Source organism: Rana temporaria, chromosome 5 (assembly GCF_905171775.1).
Source record: "Rana temporaria chromosome 5, aRanTem1.1, whole genome shotgun sequence".
Classification (NCBI taxonomy): Eukaryota; Metazoa; Chordata; class Amphibia; order Anura; family Ranidae; genus Rana; species Rana temporaria.
In genome coordinates, this window is record NC_053493.1 from 205325511 (window position 1) to 205342122 (window position 16612).

The 16612-nt window shown below is 46.4% G+C and overlaps 1 protein-coding gene across 1 annotated transcript in view; it reads left to right on the forward strand.

Annotated features, from left to right (window-relative positions):
* Window positions 1–16612, forward strand: part of LOC120940565 (dynein heavy chain 5, axonemal-like) — a 445728-nt gene that overhangs the window by 70484 nt on the left and 358632 nt on the right. The window contains exons 14-15 of the mRNA XM_040353506.1: window positions 7752–7871; window positions 14976–15177. Of these exons, the coding sequence (XP_040209440.1) occupies window positions 7752–7871; window positions 14976–15177 (322 nt within the window). The remainder of the gene's footprint in view (window positions 1–7751; window positions 7872–14975; window positions 15178–16612) is intronic.

Below are 16612 nucleotides of genomic sequence, written 5' to 3' on the forward strand. Positions count from 1 at the left end.
TTGCAAGCTGATCTTCTAGTTTCCTTTTCTTCAGTGTATCCAACAATATTCCTTATGAAGAATCCATTATAGCCAGTGACAATGGGGCTGATTTACTAAAGGAAAATAGAATGTGAATTTTCCCCAGAGTTTAATGAATAAGGTGAAGCTCTACTACCATTATTCAAACATATGCAAGCAAAAATGTGGTTGGGTATCTTTTGCAAAGTGAAATTTCACAAGGAAAATTATTTTGCAAAGTGAACAGCCTATATCCTTAGTAAATCAACACCAATATTTTTAGTCACTAGTGGATCTTCTAAAGGCAGGCATGGAGTATGCAGTGCATAAAGAGTAAACAGGAACTGAACTCACAGCAATAACTAGAAACCTGCAAGTGTGTTTTGAACCTAGTCATAGCAGAGAATGCAGAATAACACACCATCATTTAGAATTATCCTACCTAAGATCGTACAGACTGCCTTCAATAAAAAGGCATCACTGAGATACAAAGAAAGAAAGAAAGAAAGAAAGAAAGAAGAGATACAAAGAAATTTAATTAAAAACAACTCGAAGGAAGCTTTCCCACAGGTTGGAGAAAAATGAATTCCAGCTTAAGATGCTTAAACTTTAGGATGAGTATAAGCAAATTACAAAAAAATGATATTTTGTCGTGAGCAAATCATTATTGAGATTACACAATCAGGTGATATTGTAATTTATTAAATGAATCCACATACTAGTGCAAACACATCTTTAAAAAGCACACACAATTTTACAAAAATATAAATAATTGACAATGTTATATACTTTGCACCATGCCATCATTGCAACTGACAAACTCACCCCTTCTACAAAGGGACAGAACTCTGTTGAATGTATTTTTGCTACTTTAACAAAAATAAGAAATACAATTATTTATACTTTTTTTTATTTTTTCACACCATTCTTGATGGCATGAACAAGTTCATCAGTTTCTTAATCTTATAGAACAAATTTGGCATTGCATATGGCAGTGCTGTTGTAGATGTTAGTAATTTAGAGGTGATCAATTGATGGCATTCTCTCTTGTTAACAACTGTCACTAATGAACCTTAAAGAAATTACTTGTACTAGCAAGAATGTGAGGAAGTAATTACTAAAGCAACTGTTCCAGAGACTGTCCATCAATAAAAGGGATTTCTACCCTATTTGGTAGCTGATAGATTGAAGAACAAAACTAGTATCTTCTAACTTTCAAATTAACTAACAACTATGAAGTGCGAGGACCTACCTAAAGAGTCCATTCAATTTATTTCTGGGTAGGTGGGCCCTCACACCACAGTTGTTGGGAAATGTGAAGAAGATTGTACAATTGCATCACATGTAATATGTGCCACGAACTGTTAGTTTTAAGTGCTATCGTTGTCTGGAAGAGGGGCCTGGACCAAAAGAATTACAAAATCTTTGGCAGGTAAAACAGTTCATGAACATATATTTATTCTATTAGCTGTAGATTTTGTTTTTCTTTACTAGAATACCATTCGATATGAGTTTTAGATGGGCTCTTAATGTTTTTGTAGCATGATTAAACTATGTTCTTTTCAATATTTCTATTGTAGTATTTTATGTACGTATTTACTGATACTTAAACTGTAATTTCAAGCAAACTTCTAAATACATTGAGAAAATACTGTTCATATAAGAGCTGTTTTACCTACCAAATGATTTGTTTTTTCATTCACCCAGTTCTGAGATTTGCACAGCCATGGCAGAGAGCACAGCTAGCAAGGTGACACCAGTTTTTACTCTGCTGTCACCTCTCCACTTCCTGACTGCTGACTGAATAATACAGGTGAAGCAGCAGAGGGGTGATGTCACTATTCTGCTCCCTCCTTCTATAAATGTTTTCCTTGTCGGCATATTTGCACGCAGCTCTCCTGGCTTGGCTATTGGTGCTGCCCTCCTCTCTCTAAGTTTGATTACAGGGCATTGCAAGAGGCTGGCAAGTCAAACACAGTCAATGAGTGAGTGAGAAACTTGTATAGCGCAAGACATGCGAACTAAATCGCCTCTGGTCGCTTAGTATGCATTCTCTGAGTGAACTTTTTGATCTCAGAAGAGATGGGTTTTGATTAGGGTTGTACCGATGCCTGATCCGATACCTGGGAGAGAGAGAGGCAGGCAGCGTGTAATGCCTGTGTCCGTGTATAATCCTCAGACGGCAGCCATCCAGTGTATAAAAGCAGCGCCTCCTACACTGTGATAGGGGAACACTCCCAGCAAGTGAGTCAGTGTTCTGCCCATCACGGACACCCTTTCATCCTCATCCCATGGACGAGGATGAGAGGGTGTCCCTGATAGGCGGAACACTAACACTGCTGGGAAACTACGTTCCCCTATCACGGACGAGGAGGAGGAGGATTAGGCGCGGCTTTTGAACACTGGATGGCTGCCGTCTGAGGATTATACACGGACACAGGCATCAGAGGCGTGGAGGATTTTTTTTTTTTTAGCTAACACGTCCAGCGCTGCCGCGTGTATGTCTGTCCCTCTTCTTCCGCTCACCTCCCCTACTGAGCCAGGATATCCCAGCGCTTGTTCGTGCCTTGGGGACATTGGCAGCTGCTACAGCAGTGGTTATTAAATGGTTTATTTCACATGACACTAAGGAGGAAAAGACTGAAAGTGGTGAGGCAGACCTGAAGAAGAAAATGGTCAACAGATCAACTTATATTGTGCTATTTCTCCAAAGAGAACAAATCAGATAACATCAGTTGCCTGCAAGTTAAATATGGTGGCCGCATCTCCAGCAAATAGTGCCTTTATTCAAACAGAAGATGGCTGCAATGCTTCAGTTCTCACTGAAACTGAGGGCAGTTCACCTATTGGTACAGCGGATCAAATGTTTTCTGGCTGTCTGACACACAAATGTGATAGTTTGCTCTTTGAAAGTTCAGCAAGCAATCAGGAGCTTGAGTGCAGCTTTGGAACACGTTCAAGCGATGGTAAGTATAATGATGACTTGAATACAAGGTGCTCTGGAAGTCAATACAAGCTGAGTGGCCAGGATATTCCTGTTGCTGAGTCATTTGTACAGCACAGTACTGTCAGCATAGGTTGTGGTGGACAGAATTTGGTCAATAGAACAACAGAAAAACTGTGATTTGGAAATAAATGTAATAAAATATATAACTCCAGAAGAGCAGACATACAATATAGACATTAAAAAAAGTATCGGTATTCGGTATCGGCGAGTACTTGAAAAAAAGTATCGGTACTTGTACTCGGTCTTAAAAAAGTGGTATCGGGACAACCCTAGTTTGATCTTTCTTCAGAAGGCCAAGTGGTTCACCTCCAATCGGATGGTGGTTGGTAGAGCGTTCCACAGTCTAGGTCCTTGGACTGCAAATCTTCGTTCTCCTTTGGACTTGTATCTGGCTTTGGGTATCTGGAGTAGATTTTAGTTGGTGGATCGCAGAACGCGATTGGGTTTGTGAGCTTTTATTTTCTCGCATAGATATTTGGGGGCGTTTCCTTGGATACACTTATGCGTTAAGCAGAGTGCTTTGAAAGTGATTCTGTCTTTTACTGGGAGCCAATGAAGGGATCTCAGAGAAGGTGAGATTGATTCCCATGGTTTTTTCCCAGTCACTAGTCGAGCGGCCGTATTTTGAATGACTTGCAGACGAGTGATTTGGTATTTGGGGAGTCTGGGATAGAGGGCATTTGCATAGTCAAGTCTGGAGTTGATAATTGTACCCACCACGACTGCTATGTCTTCTTTTGGGATAAAGGGGGTGAGTCTGCGTAGTAGGCGCAGCAGATGGTGCGATCCACTGACCCTATTTGTGCATCCATTGTCATTTTGGTGTCGAACATGACTTTTGACTTTGGTGCTGGGGGCGATGGTTTTACCCAGAATGGGCGGTTGTGTCCATGTTGTTACTGGATGATTTTTCCGGTTGGCCTGAAACAGGAGAAGTTCTGTTTTTGAGCCGTTGAGTTTAAGATAACTCTTCGTCATCCAGTTTTCTATCATAGTAAGGCATTTCTCTAGTCCGAGATAATGATCCTTATTGTTGCAGATGCGAAAATAGTTGTGTCATCTGCATAAGAGTGGTAAAGTAGCTTCTGATTACTGATGATTTCAAAAAGAGGGCGGAGATGGATATTGAACAGAACAGGCGACAAAGGGGATCCCTGAGAGACTCCGCATGACACAGTGCGTTCTTCAGAAGTGAAAGGCCCCAGTTTCACGATTTGTGATCGGTTTTCCAAAAAGGAGGAGAACCAGGATAAATCACATTCTGCAACTTTGGCTACTTCAACTAGCCGAGTCAGTAATATTTTGTGGTCAACAGTATGAAAAGCAGCACTTAGGTCCAACAGTACCAGAAGACAAGATTCTCCTTTGTCTGCTGCCTCTAGAGCGTCATCCCATATTTTGAGCAGTGCTGTTTCTGTCCCGTGACCTGGACGGAAACCCGATTGAAACTGATCGAGTAATTTATGGGTGTGTAGATGCTGTTGTAACTGTTGTACAACTTCTTTCTCCATTATCTTGGAGAAGACATTTAGGCCTATTATGAGTCGACAGTGGTTTGGGTCTTTGGGGTCAAGGGTTGTTTTTTTTAAAATTGGTTTAATTACGCCTTGTTTCAGCAAGGTTGGCACCATGCCCTCCTTGAACGACTGGTTTATGAGCTGCGTGATAGCTGGTGCCAAAATATCGGCACATTCTTTCAGCAATTTGGTTGGGATGATATCATTGGGCGCTGTGCTGTCTCGCAGAGTCGCAATGATATTTTTGGTAGCATCGATGGAAATGGGTTTTAGAGTGAAATTAATTGTTTGCGGCGATTTTGTATGGGAATTCGGTTTGTGATTTGGGGAGGGGTTGATGTGACGGTTCTATTTTGCTGAATACTTTCACAGATTTTTTCAATTTTATTAATGAAATAATCCGATAATTCGTTGCAAAATTCTTGTGAATCAGAATTGGGGGCCTCTAAGCAGACTGGGTTCATAGTCTGAGAGACTAGTTTGAAGAGTTCGCGGGGGCGGTTTAGGGCATTTGCAATGATGTTGGAAAAGTGATATTTTTTTTTGGCCATAAAGATTTCTTTGATATTTCATAGTTATTATCTTATAAATGGTGTGGTTTTCCTCTGAAGAGCTTCTTTTCCAAGCTGCTTCTGTTTTTCTGCGCTCTTGCTTTAGCATCGATAGTTGGTCATTAAACCAGCTGGAATTTTTCCGGATGCAAGTTTTGTGTTTTGGTGCTACTAATTTGGCTGACTGTAGTAGCGCCTTGTTGATGGCGTATAGTGTTTCTGTGGCTGTTAGATGTTGTTGGCTTGTATTTATTTTTTTCCCTAATGTAGTTTTGAAGAGTTCCGAGTGAAGCTTCTTCTGAGATCTAGTCCAGTGAGTTGTCAATGGTTTTATCGTTTTTTTAGAGGGGGAATTTTTAGTAATTGTTTATTTAATGGCATGGTGGTCTGTCCAAGGTTGTGGCTCAATCTCCAGAATGTCGATTTCCAGATCTTGTTTGAAAATTAGATCAAGCGTGTGACCTGAGGCATGAGTGGGCCCCTGTACTAGTTGCTGCAGACCTAATACTTCCAGTTGGTCGATGCAGACGTTGGCGACGGGGTCCAGCGCGGAGTTGGTCCAAAGGTTGAAATCTCCGAGCAGCAAGAGGTGTTTGATGTTTAGGGAACAGGTGGAGATGAACTCCGTCAATGATGTGAGAAGGTGCGTTTTTGGACCGGGTGGTCTATAACAGAGTATAATATGGACCGTGTCATGGGGATTTGTTTGCAGTTGCAGAGTGAGGGTTTCCATGAATGGAAGGGAGTTTTGAAGGTCTGGTTTGGTGATCGAGAGGTGAGTCTTGTGGATCACCACCAGGCCTCCTCCTCTTTGCCCCACTCTGTTTTCCGTTTGAATGCGGTAATTAACTGGCACCAGTTTTCCTAGAATGGTGTTGCAGTCAGCCGTTAACCAGCTTTCTGTGATAAAGAGGAAGTCTAGATCGTGTTGTAGAATGAAATCATGGATTTCTTGCCGGTGTCTTACTGACGATCTTGTGTTGACCAAAGCGCACGATATGAGCTTTGGCTGGGGAAACTGTCTGTGATTTTTGACTGTCGATCGTCGATTGATTCTGAACAGTTGCTCAGTTCTTAGAGCTTTTTTGGTGGGGGCAGGTAGTATTGAGGCGAATGGTTTTAGGCCCCAAATGGTTTCTGCAGAGTATCTCAGATTAGCCATAGTCGCAGAAACGTCGGGGGGGGGGGGGTGTTGTTTAACCGGAGGGTTTTTCAATGATGATGGGAAAGGAAGATTTCAAGTGGGTTGCCCAACCCTCTGAATCCTCCCTCCCTGTTTGATCCAGAGAAAGGCGAAAAAAAAACCCTTGTCGTGCTATGCCAATATGCAGCGATAGGGGGGAAAATTCCTTCCTGACCCCTCAGGGGCGATCGGACGAGCCCTGGATCAAGTGCTAGATGGTGTGAAATAACTGTTTAGGGCAGAATGGGGGGGGGGAGAGTACTCCCTCCTGAGTTCACAGGTGGAAGCCAATTCCAAAGCTTTGAGTTCTGGAAGGGGAGTGGGGGTGAGTGCTGGAGAATCCTAGTTACCGGGGAGTTGGAAGAACCCTGCCTATCTGGGAGCCCTGGGGGGGGGGTAAGAGTGAGAGCAGGCTCGTTAGAGAGCGTCCTGCTTCACTGACTGACTGAGTAGGGATGACACTGACAGTGTGCTGGCCCCCTGGGTGTACCAAGATGGCCACCAGCTGAGATCAGGCCCAAGCCAGGGTCTGTGTGTCTGGGGGGACCGCACAGCCTGCGGAGGAGGCTCAGGGGTGTTTGGGGAGAGACTGGGGATCCTTCTGGGGCCAAGGGGTTTAGTGAAGTTTGAGGGGGGGGGGTTGCTTGGGTGTGTGTGTGTGCGCGGCGCGCCACTAGGCCGCGGCTGAAGCCGCAGACTTTCTTCCTAAACGTGGCCGCCGCGAGTCTTCCCGTGAGGCTGGGGTTGTGGAGGGTGATGGATGGCTGGAGCGGAGGCAGGGAGATGATGGGCTGGCGGTGTGGGGGGGTAGAGAAAGCCGTTTACCTGCTGTGTTTAGGCCGCCGCGGCTTGTCCTGAAAAGGACGGTCGCAAACGGTTCCAGGAGAGGTGGAAATGCCCGGAATAGCCCTGAGAGTCAGGGGCTTACCTTAAACTGCTCCTGGGAAGTGAAGCTGGCGTGGTAAAGAGGGAGGCCAAGGGGGGAAGGGAAAAACGTCCTCTGGTCCTGTGGCAGGGAGTTGGGAGAACCCTGCCTGTCTGGGGAACCCTGGGGAGTGAGTGAGAGCAGACTCGTTGGAGAGCGTCCTGCTTCACTGCCTGACTGAGTAGGAATAGGTGTGGGCACTGATGGCCACTGATAAGATACTCTGATGGGCACTGATGACTTATCAATTATTACCTAGCTGCATTCATTTGTGCATTTATAACAGCTTTATTTTACTTGCTGTGTTTGCCCATATGTTTTAAATTATTTTTATGTTTTTATAACGTTTATTTTTGGAGTATTATGCATTTAATATCTTTTGTTTATAAAGTAACAATCGTAATATTTTATTAGCCTTGTATTGTTTTACACTTTCAGCAGCGGTTTCCCATACAATAGAAGCCAGTGGGCACACTTTAAAATTTGATCAGTTGTTTTTTTTGGGGTAGTTTTCAGTGATGATTATGGTCTGGTAAAAACATTAGAGGTATTCATATTTCTTTCATAGGGAGGAACTTTTGAAGAGAATTCAAGAATGCGTGTACCTGAATAAGCAGTATCAAGCTTCTTTTCATAAGGTGAAAGAGAAACTTAAAGAAACCCCAAATGAAAGGCAGTTTGAGTTCAGGTAAGTCTACCACTATGTACGTGACTTTATTTATTTGTCTTTCCCTGTTCATGTGAAGCCCCTATTTCACTGCAAAGTGTTCTGCTCACTTCTGTGTTAAGAATACATAGGATATTAGAAACACCTACCGCCATTTCTTTCACTGGTCTGAAATTGTATTCAAGAATTGGCTGCTGCCAAGCTGTCCAGTTGCAGAGTGGTAATACAAGTACTGGTATGGGGGAGGCATTCGGGAAAACATGGTAACTAGTAACTGAGGATTAGTGATGACAAAACCAGCAAAGTTAGGTTTGCAGGAGGCAAACGCAGCAAAAAGTCATTTAAACCAAACATAGTGAAGCACATAAACTTGTGAAGCAGTACATTATACACCTTTAAAAGAGTAATTTTTTGTCTACAAATAGCAGACAGGGATCTCTCATTTAGCTGTTAAATTACAGATCCCTGGTCAGTTTTTGTTTGTCAACAAACCAGCCACCTCTCGCAGAGTTCCTTCCCAAGGTTGAAGGCATATGGCCTGGTATGGTTTAGGAAGGGGGTCACATACACCTCCCTTTTTCTTGGCCACCCAGGCTGTATACCTGGATAAAGGTATTGTATGAATGTTTAGGGGGACTCATGACAATAAAAAAAAAAAAAAAAAGTGTTTGCATTTTAAGAAAAACATGTAAACAAAAAACAAATGTGCATAGTACCGTGTCCCCAATGTTGAGGGGACAAGGGCCTCATCTCAAAATTCCTTTCCGAAAAAGGGATGTTGGGGTCTATGCGGGTGAATTATTGAAATCTGGAAGCCCCCTTTTAGAATAAGGGGGCCCAAGATATCGAGCCTCCCCAATGAATAAGTGTGGGGTACATAGTATTCATTCATAAAAGGTAAATAAAAACACCCACACCTTGAAAAAAAGTGTCCCCCTATGTAAATGCAACACCAATCATGTCATCACAATGACCCACTGACATTATGGCCCACCTCTGCTACTCCCTCTGTGAATGCTAGATCCCTGGACAACTGTTGTATGTCAATAAAGTGGCCAGGAATACTGAGTGAGGCCATTGACCAAATATGTCTATATGCTCATATTTGGTCAATAACCACCCAGGATCCTATAACCCTTCTGTTTACAAACACTAGCCAGCCAGGGACCTGTCATTTTGCAAACTATCAGTCTTCTGGTTGAGGTTTGTTTACAAATATAAGCCAGGGATTTTGGTGGGTGAACTGGCCAAATATGGCTAGTTTGTTCGCTAAACTGGAAACAGACTGGGTTCAGGTCAAACTCATGTTCACAAGATAACTAGGCATCAGAAACATAAATGTATTGGAGTGGTTTAGGATCAGTTTAAGCAAATTTATATAATCGCTAGAATGTATTAAACAGCATATAGCCAGATTCAGGTAGAGCGGCGCATCTTTGTGCAGCTCAAATGCACTACGCCAACGTAAAACAGAAAGGCAAGCACAGTATTCACAAAGCCCTTGCTCCCAACGTTGCGCCGGCGTAACGTAAATTTGAAGGCGTAAGCCGGCGTAAGTGTAAGTGGGTGTGACGTTATGCTAATGATGGTCTGAGCGTGGAGCAGTGGCTTACTCCCGGCCTATCATGAACGGAGCATGCGCAGTGACGTGGACGTATGATCGCTTCTCTGTGCGCATGCTCACAACTACGCCGGCGTAACTTCCTGGGATACGCCGGCCCACCGGCTTACGCTGAGCGCATAAATACGCCCAGACATGAGCCCGTCCGGCGCAAAAGTATATCCTGCTTCCCCCCCCCCGAAGCAAGGTACAGTCCTCTAAGGTGGCCTTGGTGATGGCCGTTAAGGGTGAACAGTCCTTTTGGGACTTCCCTGAATGGCATCATTGAGGATGCCACGGGTGGTAAGCGCATGCTGTTCCCACGGTCTGGGAAGGGCTAGGGACCTCGCCCTGTGCAAGGACCCTCCTTGCCTACCTCCGAGCGTTTTTTCGCCCGCCCTGTGCGGTGGGGGTAGGTCTACATGGTGCTTGAATCCCCGCTGCGGGGTAGCAGCGCACCTGATACCGCATGCCTAACAAGTCTGCGGACATACCTGCTTCCGCCTGAAGGTCTGCTCCCGCCCGTGTCTCGGGTGGGAGACTGGCTTCGCATTGCAAAGTGTTTTCCTTGGGGTACAAGATTGAGTTTCTCTCTTGTCTGCCAAACAGGTTTTTTCCCTCCGGCCTCTGGCCTCCTCCAGTTCGCCGGTTGGCTCTGTCAGGGGCTGTCCAGGATCTTCTGGTCAGGGGAGTGATTGTGCCAGTTCCCTCGTTGGAACGGTCTCGGGGTTTTTACTCCATTCTGTTTGTGTCCCCACGGAGGATGGGGCCCGGTCAATCCTGGGCCTCAAGTCCCTCGTTTGTTTTGTCAAGGTGCAAACTTTTAGGTAGTGTCGATTCGCTTGGTAATAGCGGCACTCCGTCAGGGGGATTTTCTGGCATCCTTGGATGTCATGAACGTGTACCTGCATATCCTCAAACCACCGGAGATTCTGTGCTTTGCGGTCGGGGGGGACCATTTTAAATTGGTGTCCTTCCCATTCGGCGGGTTTTCGCCAAGGTGCTCGTCCCGATACTGGCCCGGCTGTGACACCGGGGGTTTTGTTATCATGGGATGTCTGGATGACATTCTCCTACGAGCTTCTTCGAGCTCTGCATTGGTGGAGCCGTGTCTATCACCTGTCAGGCTCTCCGAGTGTTCGGCTGGTTTCTGGATTGTCCTGAAATCAGGGTTGATTCCGTCTCAGGGACTGGAATACCTGGGACTAGTCCTGGGTTCCGCCGGGGCGGGAGTGTTTTTCTCCTAACGGAAAAACTTCAGACTCTGCTATCTGATGTGCAGCAGTTGCCGACCCAGAAGCGGTCATCTCTGCGATTCTGCAGGAAGGTTCTGGGTCAGTTGGTAGCCTCTTTCGAGGCGGTTCCGTATGCCCAGGGTACTATGGAGGGAACTGCTGTCACGATGGGACTAGCTTCCGTCATCTCGGGATTACCAGATTCAATTGAATCATCTGATCATGTCTCCCCTGGTGTGGTGGCTGGCGTTTCCGGTGCTTCGGGCCGGAAAGTCATTTTTCTGCAGGCCACTGGACAGTGGTCACGACGGATGCCAGCCTCTCTGGTTGGGGAGGGGCGCTTGGGGCACCCAGTCAGCCCAGGGGCACTGGACTCAGGTGGAGTCCTGCCTACTGATCAACGTTCTGGAGCTCCGAGCGATCAAGCTTTGCCTTGCCAGGTGGTCCCTGGATCTACAGGGCCGACTGGTCAGGATCCTGTCCGATAACACCATGGCCGTGGCATAGGTTGATCATCAGGGAGGCACACGGAGTTCTGTTGCAGCGACGGGGGTCACGCACATCCTTTCGGTGGGCCGAAGGGTCCATTCCGGCTCTATCGGCCGGGTACATTCCGGGAATAGGCTAGCCGACTACCTAAGTCGCACTGCACTGGGCCAAGGAGAGTGGTCTCTCCACCCGCAGGTGTTTTGGGGTCTGTGCCGAAAGTGTGGCCCTCCGGACGTGGACCTTCTAGCGTCCCGTCTCTATCGGTAGGTGCCACGGTTCGTGGCCAGGTTTAAGGACCCGTGGGCGGACGCGTCAGGCGCGTTGGTGGCTACTTGGGGTCACTGCCGCCTACTTTACACCTTCCCTCCTCGGAAGCTTCTTCCTCGCCTGCTGAGCAGAGTGGAAGCTGTAGGGATTCTATCAGTCCTGATTGCCCCAGATTGGCCGCGTCGCTTCTGGTACGCGGACCTGATGCGTCTGGTGGCAGACGCCTCCTAGCGTCTTTCCCTGGGAATTGATTTTCTGTTACAGGGTCCAATCTTCCACCCTGTTTCACAGCCACCGGCCTTAGCGGCGTGGCTGTTGAGAGCCAGGGGCTTAAGGACCGAGGCCTATTGGGCTCGGTGGTCTCTACCGTGCTACCTACACGGAAGTCTACCTCACGTAGGTTTTTTCCTCATACATGGAAGGCCTACATCTCTGTGTGTGGGGAGATGAACTGGCACTCTCGTACATGCGTTGTGTACAGGATTCTGCTGTCTTTGCAGCAGGGAGTGGTTCAGGCTCTTGCCTTACGTACGGTTAGGAGCCAGATTTCTGCTCTGGCTGTTTTTACTTGCAGCGACCCTTGGCATCGCACTCCTGGGTGCGTACGTTGGGTCAGGGGGTCTGGCAGGTGGCCCCTCCGGTGCGCCCTCCATTACCCCCATGGGACTTGAATTTAGTCCTTTCAGTGCTTCGGGATGCTCCCTTTGAGGACATTCGGGAGGTTTTTTGTTTATTGTCACAAAAGGTGATTTTATTTCTGGTAGCAATTACCTCAATCAGACGGGTGTCTGTCTGTTCTGGCGGCCTTGTCTTGCAAGGCTCCCTGCTTGGTCATCCGTAAGGATGAGGTGGTGCTGCGGCCGCAGCCGCTTTTTCTCCCTAAGGTCGTTTCGGCTTTTCACTTGGATGTGGACATTGTTCTTCCATCCTTATGTCCTCGGCCGAAATGCCAAGAGGAGGCCACTTTGCATCCTCTGGATGTGGTTCGGGCCCTATGAGTGTACTTGTATGTTACGGTTCCGTTCCAAAAGTCGGGCTCACTGTTCGTGTCGGTGGCTGGCCCTACAAGAGGGCCTGGCAGTCTCGTCGGCCACCGTTCCTAGGTGGTTCCAACGGATTGTGCTTCAGGCCTATGCCCTGAAGGGGCGTGCGCCCCCCCTTTTGGGTAAATGGCGCATTTGACCAGGACGGTCGGGGTCTCTTGGGCTTCCCGGCATCATGCCTCTGTGTTACAGCGGTGTTAGGATGCATCCTGGTCGTCAATCCACGCTGTTTCAAGGTGGATGTGTGTGCATCTTTTGATGCCTTCCTCAGCCGCAGGTGTTACGGGCGGCTGTTTATGTTTGGAGTTTCTCCGTTGAGCAACTCCGGTTTTTGTTTGGGGTGTAACCTGGTTTGCTGTGTTACTTTCCCACCCCTCTAATTTTTTGACACTGCATGGGGACGTCCCTAATGTCAATGAAGGCTGTGTCCGTCTATGAACGGAAGAGAAAATAGGATTTTTGTACTCACCGTAAAATCCATTTCTCTGAGTTCATAGACAGACACAGCACCCACCCCTCCTTTATACTGCTTGTTACGGACTGAGGCTCCTAGAGCAGGGTGTGGGTTATGCTGGGGGAGCCACGCCCCCTGGGAGGAGCGGCACAAAGGAAAGGTTTTAACACTTTAAGTGCTGTTAAATTCTGCCTAAACTCTCCTGGTAGGAAGAAGCATAACCCTAATGTCAATGAAGGCTGTGTCCGTCTATGAACTCAGAGAAATGGATTTTACGGTGAGCACAAAAATCCTATTTTCTCTCTCCTCTGGTTTTGGGATTCCAGAATGAAGTCATGAGATGGGGCCCAAGTGCATATGCTGAGTCACCTGGAAGGGAAAAGACAGGAGGATGTTAGTTGTGCATGTGCCCCTCATGATGTCTGCATCATGAGGTCGGACAGTCATGCCTGACTCCCATGTCACTCACCAACCAGTCAGCTGTCCCTGTACACGTTCTGTTCGAATTCCGTTGGGATGTTGCTTTGACGGTATATGTAGCTGTCGTGGCTGGCCCCTGGGTGTTTGGCACGGACGTGCCATATGAGGCATTGGGCATCGGCTATCACCTGTACGTTGATGGAATGCCACTGCTTACGATTGCGGTATATGTGCTCTGTGGCACGGGGGGGCCGTAGTGCCACGTGTGCAATCAATGGCCCCCACGGTGCGTGGGAATCCTGAAATCCTGTAGAAATCCTGCATTGCCTTCTGCCGCAGGTGCTCATGGGTGGGTCTGATGATGTGGTGGGACATGCGTGTGAGGATTGCGGGGACAACCTGGTGCACACATCTGCTCATGGTGGATTGTGACATCCCAGCCACTACTCCACTTGTACGCTGAAAAGATCCACTTGCAAGGAAATGCAGTTTTGCCTGTACCTTGACCAGTGGCTGCACTGCATGCGAGTGTTGTGTCTTGCTGGTGATGTCATCATGCAGGGCTGTGGCTAATTCCAGGATGGCAGCAGGGCTAAATCTGAAGATGCGATACACCTCCGAATCACTCATGCCAAAGACGTTCATGCGCGTGCGGTATATCCTCTCCCGTGCCCTCCTACGTGCCTGTGGACACATTAGTAGTGCTATGACCATGGCTGCCCCTGGCATGTTGGCAGACAGGTGTGTTGTCCTGCAAGTGGGGTTGCTCAGCTCGTCCGTAACGGTGCTGCTGTAGCTGCTCTCCAGCTGACGTGTGCACGTCTGGTGCTGAGATAAACCAGCTTTTTGATGGACTAACTTTAGGCTGGACGTACGACTTACGCGCACCCCGCGTCGGGCGCACGTACATTCGTGAATCGCCGTATCTCCCTTATTTACATATTTCATTAGGAAATCAATGGGAGTGCCAGATGCGTCCAGCGTAAATATGGGGCCACGATACGCCAACGTAGGAAAGTTACGTCGGTCGGAAGAAGCCTATTTTCAGCCGTATCTAGTTCTGTGGGTACGGCGCATAGATACGATGGCGCATATTTACACTTACGCGGCGTGTCTGTAGATACGTCGGCGTAAGTATTTCTGAATCCGGCTAAAAATGTTTATCTTAGTACCCCTCCCAAGTCTGCTTGATGCACACAACTGGAATTGGTGGAGTTGATGTTTTCTCCAGTGTAAACATGAATTCATAAATCACACACATTTTCTTCCTGCTTTATGCTTCTGTTGCCTTTAGAGCAATAAATTGTGAACTGACTATTTTTTCTAGCATTACCGTCGCTTACGTTTAACAATTTGCAAATGCAGCATAATGATTACTGTAGCCTTGGTGTCCTTATTTTGCCCATATTCTTTAAAGGAAGGAATTTTAACACCTATTAAATTAAATTTAAAAATGATTTATACATTCACAAAAGAGAAAGGTATTAAATAAATAAATGGGATTTCAATAATCCAATTTCAAGACTGAAAATACTATTAAATTCCTAATTGCATAAAATTACATTTTAATGTGCCTATAAATTTTCTCCTTTTCTTTCCTTACGATTGTATCCTCAGTGAAAATTATATATTTGGGAAACTAGACACTTTTTGTAAGCGGCTTCAGAAGATATCAGACATGAGCAATGTTTTGGAAAGTCTGGGGGATCTTCAGAATATTAGAATTGAAGGAATTGAAAAGATCAATATTCGTTACCAAACAATTGTTACCAACACTAAATCAAAGACGTATGATGTACTGGATCACCGAAAACAAGAAGTATGTATATTTCTTATAGTGGAAATAATGGTTTATTTAGAAAAATAATATAGCAAAAAATAGCCAGTAGTAGCCTACTTGTACTAACATGTGATTCTCATCTATTCATAAACTGAACCATGCACACAGTCAACACAAGTTTAATTTAGGTACCAAGTTGGGAAGCACTATACATTTTTATAGGCAGGGGGTCTAGTATACATAGCACCAACATTACGGTTTCAGGCCCTGCCAGCAGGATTCAGACCTAGACTTTTTGAAGTACAGGGCCCCACAAGTGCCCATGGGGTTTGCAACTACAAACTCCCTCTCTGTTTCAGTTCTTACTAGGACACTCCCCTCTCATTACCCTGTTCTCTTCCTATATATACTGTACACTAGGAGAAGGGTGATGCCTGCAAACCTGGAACAAGTGTAGCGCTACCCCCACAGGAGCCGCATGGTAGATTTGGTTTTCTGTTCTTTTGCCTCAACTCTGAGAATAACCTCTGCCTCACTGACACATCAGGTTAAGCAAATGGATACTGCACTTCTACTGGGAGCACTAATATAGATGCTCTACACATAACCAAGGCTCTGTATGAAAAAGCAGACTAGTGGTAAATGAACCCAATATATTGTCAAGTGTTGAAATAAATAGCACTAAGTAAAGGATTAGGTCAATCACAGTTCACTAGACAATATTTTCAAAAGGCTATAGCAGGCATAAAATAAAGTTCTATGTAGCTAAATTAGAGTAAACCTGATCATCCACAAAAATCTGCAAAAATTAATAGCATTAGAAAACAGTAACAGAGTCCCCGACGGCCAGGGTGTTTGTGAACGGGTGGCTCTCTGACCAATTCCCGCTAGAGAGGGGGACCCGACAGGGCTGTCCCCTTTCCCCCCTGTTGTACGCCTTGGCGGTGGAGCCACTGGCCATCCTGATTCGTGCAAACACTGGCATTCGAGGCCTCAAGATAGGGAACATGGAAGAAAAGATTGGGTTGTACGCCGACGACGCGCTCCTCTACTTGGCGGACTCGGGTCCCTCTCTAGTTGCAGCTCTCCAAGCCATAGAATGTATGGGTAGCCACTCGGGTCTAAGTATTAATTGGTCCAAATCCCAGATCCTTCCGATCGACCATTTCCCCCCCTCGTTCACGTCCCCCCCTCTGGCCCTCCCAAGGGTCTCCTTGATTAAGTACCTTGGGGTGCAGGTCACCAGATCCCTCACAGACTATACACTTTTAAACATTGAACCCCTATACACCCTGATCAAGACCAAGACACAGACATGGGCCAGACTACCCCTGGGCGTAATGGGACGCGTCAGCTTAGAAAAATGATAATCCTCCCTACACATCTTCTGGTCCTGCCCAGTAATTAAACACTACTGGTCACAAGTACTATCTGTGATACAAGAGGTGGTAGGAATAGATATAGCCCCAACCCC